General features: G+C 44.0%; 1 protein-coding gene across 1 annotated transcript; it reads left to right on the top strand.

Moving 5' to 3' along the window:
- Positions 1-2,386: 2,386 nt before the first annotated feature.
- T265_12916 (hypothetical protein) lies at positions 2,387-11,281 on the top strand (the record flags this gene model as incomplete). Its single annotated transcript, XM_009166284.1, has 7 exons — positions 2,387-2,699; positions 2,790-3,034; positions 3,238-3,538; positions 5,679-5,789; positions 6,315-6,356; positions 9,207-9,539; positions 11,070-11,281. Coding segments are annotated over 7 exons (1,557 nt in total), but the record flags the coding sequence as incomplete, so codon positions are not given.
- Positions 11,282-12,704: the final 1,423 nt, after the last annotated feature.

The raw sequence follows: 12,704 nt of genomic DNA, 5'->3' as shown, positions 1-12,704 counted from the left end.
GCATCACAGATCAATACCAAAGTAAGCAATAACTTTCCATAGCGGAAAAAAAAATTCTGTCGATCTTACATACGTTGCGTTCATCGGCACCCATTGCCGCACCGCTAGTGCACAAAAATACGCGAACTCAGTCGTTGGAACAACCGATGGAAGTGTTTAACATGGAACCAAAGTAAATACTTGTGTTCGCGCGGATACGTTTCACGCACGTGCGTTTCGCACGTATTCAATTCGTTTGCGGGGACTGCGCCTGTCTGACAAATCCCAAGAAGGGTGAAAGTGACTATAGTCTTTCGGAGAGGTTCCAGCCAAATATTCCTCAAAAACATATTGCACTATCTCAAATTCCGTACAAGCCGAAACATGAGGTGGCCTTTGTGCATCGCCCGCAGTTGAATATCATAAACGAAAGATCCAGCTTGAGTCTCCTGTTAAAACCAAAGTGGCATGCGGATAGGTGCATATCGTGAATTTCGTACATTTTGGGTACAAGTAGAACATATGATCGATGGAAGGTAGACAGGTGCGTCCGTCTTACGAGCCCCAAGATGGATCAAACCAGTCGAGGACGAGTGGGAAGTTTTCAGTCATCTTATGAGTAATTTATCTTCAAAAAGTCCATTACAAACTGTTGAAGCTAGTTGGTATCTTTCGATTTTTTGTTCGGAGGTTAAATTTGAAAACATTTCCTATAGACTTCGTGATAAACAGCGTAACAATAGTTGACCTATGAAACGGCCATCATGAAAATAATGACACCGTAGTATGGTCCAAAAAGTACTCAAATCTCGCGTTGTTTACAGCGATGGAAATCTGTTGACCTGTTTCGTGGTTGGGTCAAGTAAAACTGGATAAGCAACTTTGCCTCCGGGATTCTTTGGCAATCAAAGTTTAGAAGAACCAGCTTCGCACCCAGGCCTTGTTGCTTTACTATCTTTGCACTTGTCTGTCAGCACTTACTGATTAATCCAGTCGTTAATAGCCACCGCTGTGTCCTACATTTCAATTATGCTTGCAGGTCACGAGTGTTGCAGTATATGCATTTGCTCTCATTACCTACCGATTCGCACACATTTTCAACATAACTGGCACGGTGCCATTTATTTTCCCGGTCTGTTTTTCCAATCTTTGAATACTTGTCTCATGATTATGTTTGATGCCATCACAACGCAGTCAGTCAGCTTATACCAGTGCATCCTGAATCTGAGATATGCACTGAGAACATCAACGGACCGGCGCCGGCCTTACCACTGACTCTGACAAAGGTTCACAAGATGAGGCTGCTCTGTTTTGTCCTTCACCCTGCATCCCTGTGGTCCACCTACGCAGGCACGAAAGCAGCAAAGACTCAAAGATGCATTTGAAGGGACTGCACTTACATACTGTAAGCTGGAGGTAAACTGGGACTTGATTCTCGAGCCAACGAACGTCGGGGTTGAAAAATAAACTGTGGTCGGGCATTGGCCGCCTGTAAAAAAGTACATTCCACCGATGAATCTAAGACACACCCTTCACAAGCCCCTTTCCACGGCTGAAACAGCACTAGCAGTGCTAACACAATAGAGGCATAAGCCACAGTAAGGATGATGAGTAGTTTGGGGTAAGGTAGACTTGCATGAGTGAGTACCTGCTCTGTAAAAGGAGGGTTTCATGAGAGTGCGTACTAATTGAAGTCAGTCAGACACTGACAATTTTCAAAAAGGATTCTCCCATAGAAGTCAGCGGCAGATTAACGACTAGTCTGCTGGTGGTTGGCGATGCCATAATACGGTAGAAATCGACGTGAGGCCCATCAAACTTGTGTTCACTTCAATTCAGTTTTCCAACCACGAGCCGTTCACTAGCGGCGTCAGTTTGGAATAACAAAGCATTAGGATGCATTCTTTAAGTTTATCACATCCACTTATTCCATTTGCGCGGTCAACAACAACAAGTAACAATTTTTTCAAGCTTGACTTTCACTCTAAAGCCCTAGTAAAGAGGCAAACTGGAAATTCGCCGGAACATTTATGTCTTGGTTGTGTTCATTGGTAGATAATCTGGTTCGCCGAGCTTGGCAATTAGCTTGCCAATGTTTTGTCATTAACCGAATTAACTTCATCAGTGTGCGGTTGATAATGTCACTTCGATTGCTGATGTAACGCTTGAAGCCACGTTCCAAGCTCGGAGAACAGACCAACGTCCATTCGATCAACCACCATGGAGCAAGCTAACTGTACCAAAGTGTTTTTTGTATGACATTCGTTCATGTTGCAGCGTTCTGATCCGAATCCCCTAATTAATGCGGGATACTCACCAACCAAAGGTGCGAAAAGCTTAACTTGACTTGATACGGTCTTATTGCTCTGATAGATACCATATATATCCCTTAATTATTCCATCTAGTCGGAAGCCTGCGGTTCATTTGGATGAACCCGAAAACAAGCAGGAGCTGCTGGATTCCTCGAACAAGTTCTCGAGTCATAATCGGCGCAGGCGGAAATTTTTATCTTACGACCAATCACCGAATCAAGATGTCGCCCTCCTCGTCAGCAACGGAGAGGCCCTTATCGGATCTGATGTACCAACCAATGTGGAGGGGAAGTTCCCCACGGAAGCATTGACCACGTCAGTAACTTTATCTGCAGGTGCTTTCTCCGTCGGAGCGACTATGACTCCTAAACCAGAAGGAATTCTGGTGCATAGTCAACCACAAATGCGTAAGTTGTACATCTGCAATGAAAATTGACCAGTTTGTTGGGATGATTTTTACTCGGCACTCTATGTGTATTCTATTGTCTTCCCTTTAGAAAATACCACAGGGTCTTGGGATCGAGATTCCGACTCAGTCAATTTTGTTTCTGTATCCCAACATCGCCCGGAAGGCTACGGTGGTGTGGTGGGACTGACGCTCCATGACCAAAATCGTAATCCCACACCCACTCGGACACTCAGTGGGAGCAGCAACTCTTGCGCAGGTAGTACGGGCACCCCAACACGGATTGCTCCCAACTCAACATATCAAACTCACAGACCACTACATCTAAATGCTGCTGTAAGTTACAGTGTGGTTGACCCCTTTGGGCAAATTTTGCAAACCACTTCTTGACCCAACTGCCCATCTAGGTCACGAGTTTGTCATTTATGTGGCCGTCATTCTATTTCCGAACTACGTTTTTGTACTTTGACGTTTGAACGGTGGGAACATCGATTAATTCCCCATTCCTTTACATCTTTCCAATGGATTCATCTATACAGACGGGACCGAATCCCATGCATTCGTATGCATCTCTGACCATAGGAGGAACGCATATCGGTCCACACTACATGGTTCCAAACTCTCCGCCACAACCAATCAGTGGTACACCTCAGGTACCTCTGAATGGAATTTCTATACCGCCATATTATCCAATGGGCTCTTTACCTGGTACACAGTCAGTGCACCTGCCACCTGGCAGGGTTATGTTTGATCGACGCCCGATCGCCCCCTCTCAGCTTGTCTACCCATACGCCGCACAAGCACCTTATCCAAGTGAAATGGCCTACGGTGGGAACACTGGTGAGTTGTACGGTTTCGCTACGTGTTCCATAGGACTGCACTGATTTTTTGCCCTTCGAATATCTAGAACACACTGGCAAAATAACTAATCAGCATTGCACTGATTTTTTGCCTTTGCCTATCTAGAACACACTGGCAAAATAACTAATAAGCATGAACAATGTGTTGAAGCTTGGCGGGTGGGCCTTACCGCACGAGGAGATACGAAAACCAATTGAAATTAAATAAGCTCCAGGACAAATAACGACAATTTTCTACAAGACATATTGATCCGGTTGGCCACGTGACAGCAGGTTCTTAGGATTGAAAGTAGTTAACTCAATCATCAATGTATAGAAGTTGTTTTGCAACAGTACTTTGAGGTTTTCAGCTCAACTAAGGTGGACCACTCAGTGAGATCTAAAATGAGCTGGCCTGACCAGTCGTGAATGGACCTTCTTAACAGAACTGGAAGTTTTGGAAAACCCACTTGGTCTGGCATTGAGAATATTTTGGGAGGAAGAAGTGGTTGTCAAAAAAGAGAACTTGATCTGTGACCAAGATTAACTCTCCCGAATTATTTCTGTGTAGATATCGTAGCCTTAATCGGCACTTTTATGTTGTTAAATTTGGAATTCCTGAACGTGGACACCAGGGCTCGCGGCGTCAGCGTTCGAAAATCCAACAACTGCAAGATGGATGAAGACAAGATAAACTGACGATTTTCAGTTCGTCTGCCGGTTGATCGAAAAATGCAGCTTTATTTATTTAGGAAGGGAGATCTGACTGTTAGAAGCAATCCTCTTGACTGGCGTTCATAGACCTCAAATAGAAGACAGTGCGAGTTAATTGGACATGGCTATCTGTCGCCCATGCTCAGTCAGCCGTCGTCGTACATATTTCCATATATGCATGTATATATATATATAAGCCAAAGCTTAGGATCAAGCTTAGGACAAAGCTTAGGGCTAATCCTTGAAACAGTACGACATCACAATGCTTCTTGTGGTCCCATGTCTACTACTTTTACGAATCGAATAATGAAGTATCGAACAAGGGATCTTCAGGATGGAATTTTCCAAATCGTACCACTCAGCCATGAACTAGGGCGTGCATTTAAAAAAGAGATGACACAACTCATCATTCAACCGTGCTACTCACAACCCATAGCTAAGTAAGTTACACCGGCACCCCCTGAAAAGTCTTATTCTGAGATTGAAAGTATCAGCAAACAAGATGAGGAGAAACTGTGTTTGGAGGATAAGTGATACACTATCCAATTCTATGAGGATCCTACGACACAGTCGCTGGATGTTAAAGCAACCTGTTGCAACAGCCGGAGTTGGCTAGTTTTCCGCTCTCTGGCCGTTTTCCCTATGGCTTGTGAAGGTGGCATCCAAAGGCAAAGACACTTTTGACGTCCTCAGTTTATACTGGCTGGCCGATTACGGGGGCTCCATGGATCACACTCAAAGCCGCCAGCTACCGAAAAATTTGATCGTCGCCGGTCGTAGAGGGACGTACTTTTTCTGCAAACCTCTGCCAGATGTAAACGGGAGATAATTAATCCATCCAAGCTTCTGTTAGTAAATCAGTCAAAACCAAATGAAAAAAATTGTGTAAGCGTTCTTTTGCAATTCTCTCTCTGTAAGAACGATGTGGCATTTTTATGATTACCAGGCTCTCGTAGCAGGAATCTGGAAAACGGGATCAGAGTACATTCAGTTAGCTCTAAGTTTCGAAACTTCTTCAGTTGACAAATGCGCCCTCTAGAGATAACAATTCCAGATGCAAAGACCATCATGTCAATCCACATATGGTCTACGGATTTCTCTGCATGGCTTTTGCGTGCGGCGTTTAGGATGGCCGTTGTCATTCAAATGACTTCACTTTCGTCAGCCCAGACCGATGGACTTTCTAGTCTGAGGTCAGAACCATGTAATTCCTCTCAGGAAAAATCGTTTGTCACAAGCAAATACTACTAGCTGGTCTGTCAGGATGCACCTCGACAGTGGAATCCTTCACAGAAGAGACCATCCTACAGAAGAGGTCACTAACGGACCGCTCTGAAGGTGGTATGTACAGGCCATGACAAACAGACCCAGTAGAATTAAGGTATGCTGATTAACCATCGCACTATCTTGTTTGATGTTCACTTCAGGTCAGAATCCCTCTTTCGTACCGACACATCATCAGCCGACCGGCCCGGTTTTGATGGGTGTCAACACGCCCAGAGTGAACGCATCTGATCTCATGTCATTTACAAGTTCCGGTGAGTGAGTTGGTGGGCGAGGGGATAGTGAATAAGTGGGTGAATGAATGAATTTTGTTGACTTCTGTTATCATTGTTGGTCTTTTTTGAAACTTGATTGCCCGTTACTTTTGTGCTCCTGTCATCTCACGTCGCCATGCCAGCGTGCAATGGTCACGTACTTCTTCACTATTGTGTTTGTCTAATAATTGGGATTAAATTTGACCCGGAAAACGAGACAATAGCAAAGTTCTGTTTGTTCCCGCGGTTGTGTTTTCAGATGGCTATACCACTACACGGTCTATACACACAAGCTACTGGCGCATTTTCTCTTGCTAAACGACCGTGGTCTAGCGCCTTTTCAGTCTTTTGCCGACCAATCACTTGGGTTCACGAGCTATCGATGAATAGATGCACCCTCCCACTCGCTCATCATCTTGGTTATGGTTATCGTACCTGTAAGAGACCTAATATTATATCTGAATGATCCAGTAAACATCGAGCCAGTTTATTCACTGTAGTATTTCCCAAACTGTTCTGCTTCAGATGATGTCCGACCGGTGATGTCCTCATCCATTCACAACGAGAGTAAGTTTACTGAGCATTAAATATGCTCATGTGATTTACAACACAAGAGTAATTAAACGTTGATTGACGTTCAAAAGCATCTCCGTCGATTAAGCTACGATCACAGAGCGTAAATCGTTCTCTGCTTAATCGGTAAATGATAAACGATTCCTCAAGCGGATTTTCTCAAACAAATTTTTTCTAACTTTGCATGGACAAATTCATCCATGCCAGTTTCAGGGCCCAAATCGGGTCTTTCTACTGTCCCACGACCGCTAATCAATGAAGACTCGAGAAACCTAGTCCATCACATCTCTTGTCACTGGGTAAGATGGAGCAAATTCGAATAGATGTCTCACCTCATAAGGATTATGTAGAACTAAGAATGTTCCTTTGGCAGCCCTCAAATGTTTGTCCAGTGATACCAATGTAACATACGCCCCAGGTGCAAGCGATTGGGTTTGGACGCAATCACCACTATGTAACAGTCACAAGTTTAAAATAGATTTATGAGGTTTGTGGTGTCATCGCATGACTTTTGACAAGCGGAAGTGGAAGGCATGCGTGGCGACATGTGACTATTTCATTAACTCTCATCGCCAACATGGAATATTCACGTATTAAAAGTATATTCGTGAACACCGATAAGAGGTTTGTAGTCATATAATGTGCAGTAAATTGACAGTTTGCGTCATCGGCCTGTCTGCACGTAGCATATGCCTCAACAACTCAGTGAATGACTGTCAAATCCTAACTTTGGTAGCGTGCCAGGATTAAGGTTGGCGGAATGGTGCCAACCGAACAACTCCAGGTTGAAATGTTCTCCAGTCGATAGAGACGGGGTTCGATTGCTTCTTCGCTTCCCAAGTCACTGTTGTTGCGAGAACCTGAAAACATTCTCCAAGGTGACTAGTCGCCATGTGTGATGCGCATCTGCTCGACCGACAAAGTGCCACCACAGGTGCAACCGAAATGCTCAAACAGCTGGGCCATCGTATTTGAATGAACTGCAGTGTGAGCAAGCAGAGTGGATGGGTAAACAGCGCTCAGTACAGCCATCGGTATTCGTAAACACCCTTGAAATATAATCACCGAAAGTCACCGTCAGTCTACCAAAACACAGCCTGCTCTGAAGTAAGTGTAACGGCCGATTCGAATTCTTGAGCAACGAGCACCAAGGTTAACAACCAAACCGGCAAAACTCCGAACGAATGGCTACGCAAATGTGCTGTACTATAAAAAATGAAAGTAGTTACACGGAATACAAAATTACAAACCTCAACGGTTTTCGACAAACGGTGAGGTACTCCAAAAGGCAAGCAAAGCCGATATGGATCAACAGTCAACGCGTGAACGAAACCGCGTCTCAAACTCATGAATTAAAACAATATATAGCTGCCCAAGGATTTGGTACAAAAATAGTATAACCAGAGCGGTAAAAACGATTTGCGTGGTAAGAAAAACGGAGAATATAGATATCTTGTAAATCTGAAATAGGGTTCAATTCCACCAGTCCAAAAAAGGGCGGTCCATTTGAATTGTTAACCGGGAAGGCAGTCATTCAAGATTGGAGGCAATTTTAAATATATATGAAGTTGCAACAGTAAGCTTTACTATGGATTCTTACGGAGTTTTCTGTTACCCGTTAAGTAGACAGGTTTCTTTCGGGAGCGCTTTCCCCTTAGGTCATTCTTCATAAGTGCAGACTTTTATCAGATCACCAGGAAAGCAGGTTGCAGCTAGAGTAAAGTGGACACTTTGTCACGTTACCTCTAAACACTATCCACCCGCTTTTTTCCTGTTATAATGCCGTGTCCACTGATTCATGTGTTTTACATTCGTGGTCCATAGACACCTGTGTTCAGGAGACTCAATGCATCGCGTGACACTTGATTAGACCAAGTTATCGGTTGATGAGTGCTTCAAAGTACCGGCTGAACAATCATTGTGGCGATGGAAATTCCTCGAGGTCCCATTGATTAGTCCTCACAAGTCAAATTTATATTCACAGAGAACCGCTGGTTGTGTCAATTTTTATTGCTACGTACTACCTTTCTAGCGTTTTTAAGTCATACTATTTATAGTGCACATAACGATATCAAGATAACCGAAAAGCTGCCTGGTCGATAATTAGCAAAACGTTTTCACTTCCGCACTGTCCTTTCTCACAGGGTTTCATAAAGAGCAGGATAACATAAAAAGTAAAGGTTATGAAAAGTTTTCTTCAGCACAGAAAGATGAAGCCAGTTCACGAGTGTCCAGATGAGTTGGCGGATAGCTGTGAACAGTATGTGAATGCTTACCTACTTATCATATTGTTTATGAGGATCCAGAAAACAGCAAAATGAGCAGTTACTAGGACTATCACGCAGGTAGAGACTTGCAAAAATATCACAGAATCTCACAGTAAACAGTGCGTCAAACATATTTACAGCCAAACATGTCGCGCCTACGCACACTCGCTTAAGTCAGCTGGCTAGACTCCTGAGTTCCCACTCAAGCTTGTCCGAGTGATGCCTCTCAGCTGACTCATTGCTTTGCCGGATAGATGTTGCGGTCTGATTGGCGAACTTCCCACCCAGTTGCTGTGTGAGACAATAGGTCAGATACAATCACTGCAAACTCCAGCCTTATTACTCATCCAAATCCGTATGTAGCGCAACAGTAGTCGGAATGAGATGACATATCCTTTGTTGATACTATAAGGGGGTAGTCGAATGTGGCTAAGATATTTCTGGAGATGGTCTCCCTTGAGAGAACCACTGCGCAAAGGTTGACGTCGCGGACTAATTATATTTGGAAACAGATTTATTCTCCGACGAACGACAGATCCTCAAGCACTAAAATCTACCCTTTCTACGCGTATTTCAGATGAAAATCTGGAATTTTATGGTTCGAATCAGACCCGGAATATCTGCCACGCGCAAAAATCCAGCTCTGTTGATACACAGCACTATGCAACAGTTGACCATGATGTTGCTTCCCGCACAAAGCGATTTCCAGCGGTAACTTCTCCTTCGAGGACTACAGTAGTGACGGGCAACATTCGGTCACCAAGACGTCGCCCACCGCCATCTTCGAAGTCCGGACCTCGACCTCTGGGGTCTCCCATTGCACAGAAGCACACCAATAATGCGAAGGAGGCCAGTAGACAGATATCGAAATGCGTCACCAACGGCGACCAATCCGATCGAAACGGAGACGGTGCCGACACAAATATGAACGCAAGTTTAATTATTATGAAACTAGAATATTCAAAATCCTCGGACTAGAAGGACCCGAGAGTCAGCAAACATCTTGTATGTTGTATGTTAGGGTGGTGGATGACCCTGGTCGTTCTTTAGGGAGGAGGCTTAGTGTCCTATACCACATAAATCCATGTTACAGTTTCCTAGTCAGTCTCCGCTTTTCACCTGTGGCGTGACTGCAGAACATTTCTATCGTAAGCGCCAACTCTTTTATACATGTGGCCATCGCTGAAATAACGAGAACTTACGAATTTGTTGGAAACAATTAACAAACCGAAGAACACGTTCTTTAGAGTTGAATTTAACCTGCCGTTTTACCACCCTTGGTTAAGGAAACAGTTTGTTTACATCTTGAAGAAAATTAGCTTTTCGATAAAAGAAGCTGTTCAAAAGTTCCATGAAATCTCTTCAACCATTCGTGACTGGTTTTGTCCTACTTTGGACTCATCGGATGGGCATAGTCTCCGAGTTCAACTCAACCTTATGTTCAAAATGCACCTATTTTGGAGACGAATCGCCAAATACACTCATTTTCGGACCAATGTGGTTTTAACGACAGATTAATCCGAATTCCTGTTGAGTCAATGGTTCATTAGATTCTTCAACCGAATGTACTGCGCAAAGATGGTCTCAGGTTTCCCTCGTGCGGTACTCGAGATATCGCAGCATATTTTCTTGACGGTAAACACTATCCTCAAGACTGCTGAATTCTCTTTGACAGCCCATGACTTATTCATCTTTCGTGGGGTGTATCGGCTTGGTCTGATTTCCGAGTCTTTGGAAACCACCTGGGTTAGGAGTAAGCTAATGAATCTCCTAACAGCTCTAAAAACAGTGGAAGCGTCTACCAATGTGCAAAATCATTGCCTTACTGTCACTCTCACCCTTAACTTCACTTTCGTTGACGAACATTCAGCTGATAATATTGTTCGTCATTTCGAACTCTAAGATGTTTCGGTCCAGAAGTTCATTACTATCTCTTTCAGTAGCACTGGAAATCGTTTGATTTGTTGGCGCTGATATGCCTCGATTTCACCTGGAAAGGAGATTGTGATGTCTGAAAATAGCAGAATTAACATCTAACGCGTTTTGTGCATTCCTGGAGGAGTACTGAGAAAAGCCTGTACTTTGATTCCGGTTTGCAGATATCAAGGTTTTTGGAACCCCGAGACGATTGTGCGGGAATGATGATCTTGAAACTGGGCGAAGAATGGTTGTTTTTATGCAGAATGTTGTGTTCCGTAGTGACGAAAGAATAAACACGCCTATGAATAGCAGTCGGAAACTTCCATTGACGGTATTCCTTCCCGTTTCACTGAATATCGTGCTTCAGAATATACATGAACCTGCGGTTAAAATATGATATTTAGCTCGTTAAAAGCTGTACAGTGGTAGCAGAAACCCCTAGTGCGCGCACGGTGTAACGAAACTTTCAGGTTTCTGACCCAACCCTCGTCTATTCCACTGGGTCTGAGTCAGCTAAGAGTTCAACAACCGACTATGTTTGGTTTCAACGTACAGGTTACACTCAACGGTGAATACTACGATCCATCTAAGGAATCTCAACCAGTTCCACAGAGCGAACAGGAGAGAATCGTGGGGTTGGTGTGTGGGGACTGTGGCTGGCTTGGTAGACCATCAGTTAACTCAAGTCCTTTGAAGTTTTGGCTCGCATTTGGTCACTTTATTGGCCTGTGCTGATTGTCCTCGTCGGTTTCCGAAAAAGTTATCCGCAGCAACATCACTAACACAGGTATTCCACTCAGCGTAATGGAAACAGATTTGGCAGCTGGTTCCAACAATAGTCACAGATACTCTTACGCCCGACTAAGAAGTTATATGCCTTGTCATTATCCGCAGCTCACTAACACAGGTATTCCGCTCAGCGTAATGGAAACAGATTTGGCAGCTGGTTCCAACAATAGTCACAGATACTCTTACTTACGCTTGTCATACGCAAATCGCGCTGCTCGAAAGACTGGAACAACGTCTTCCTGTCAGAACGTCTATCATTATCGGAACCTGGTGACATCCCCTAACTGTCAAACACACAGGCAAATCGTCGTCTAGTGGCACCGACCAGAATGTAGGTCAAACAGTTTTACATTCGCCCGAATCTGAAGTCTATGCACACCATCTGGTTCGGGCAAACCGTTAATTGCACCTTACCACCCTTGGAATCCAATTCCGACAGTTCACCACTTAATGGTAACTTTTTTGTCTCTGCTCCACCATTGTGACCTGGCATTACAGCACCGGAGAATATTCTATCACTTCTGGAGTTCCAGGTATCCAAGACATTTCCGTACTCGAAGCCCGTTTGTCTCAACCATCTCCTAAAGGTTCCCCGTGTGCCGGCCGACCGAAGCGGATTCACCTAGTCCTGCATCATCACCCAGACCTTATACTACCAGAGATGCAGTGTTCTGTGTGCTGAATGGGTTTTGTAAGGATCATACAAGAGAAACTGCGGCGTATCCTCGAATGCCGAATGTTACCACATATAGGTGCTTTCTGCTCCAAAACACATGGATGGTTGACCTAGTCGCGTGCTGCTGACATCGGATTTAAGTTAGGACGGGCTAATACATGGGAAGAAGCTGGCTGTAACATCCATTTGCTCCCAGGTTCAGACAAGCTCTCGAATGGATTGCTACATGAGTTTGGTATCGGTGCGCTTTCTGGGTACTTCAACCTGTTGTTATTATCTGGAGGCTGTTTACTACATTTCTGTTTTGCCCGGATCACTTTAGTTCTGATGATCTTGAGTCTAACTTCAGCAAACCAAATGAGACTTATTTCTGCGTCATCAATTCTTGTGTTATAACTTCATAAAACGGTTTCTGGCAGATGGAATTTAACTGCTTTTATTGTGAATTTAAACATCGAGAATATTGTTTGTACTTTATCTAGCTGCTACACTCTTTGCTCCCTCACTCTTCAGCCTCTAGATTCCGGTGGGTGTTTGTTAACATCTAGGAAACTTTGAACCCCACCTTGCGTGTAGCTTTCATCAGATCTGCCGATAAACTTATAGCAGCTCAATCCATAATACATAAAATAATGCATAATGCTGTAACAGTTTTCCTTCATTCGCAGTTTCGTAGACGCAGGGAAGTGA

This window comes from Opisthorchis viverrini (assembly GCF_000715545.1).
Source record: "Opisthorchis viverrini unplaced genomic scaffold opera_v5_24, whole genome shotgun sequence".
Taxonomy (NCBI): domain Eukaryota; kingdom Metazoa; phylum Platyhelminthes; class Trematoda; order Opisthorchiida; family Opisthorchiidae; genus Opisthorchis; species Opisthorchis viverrini.
This window is presented reverse-complemented; position numbering and strand designations above follow the sequence as displayed.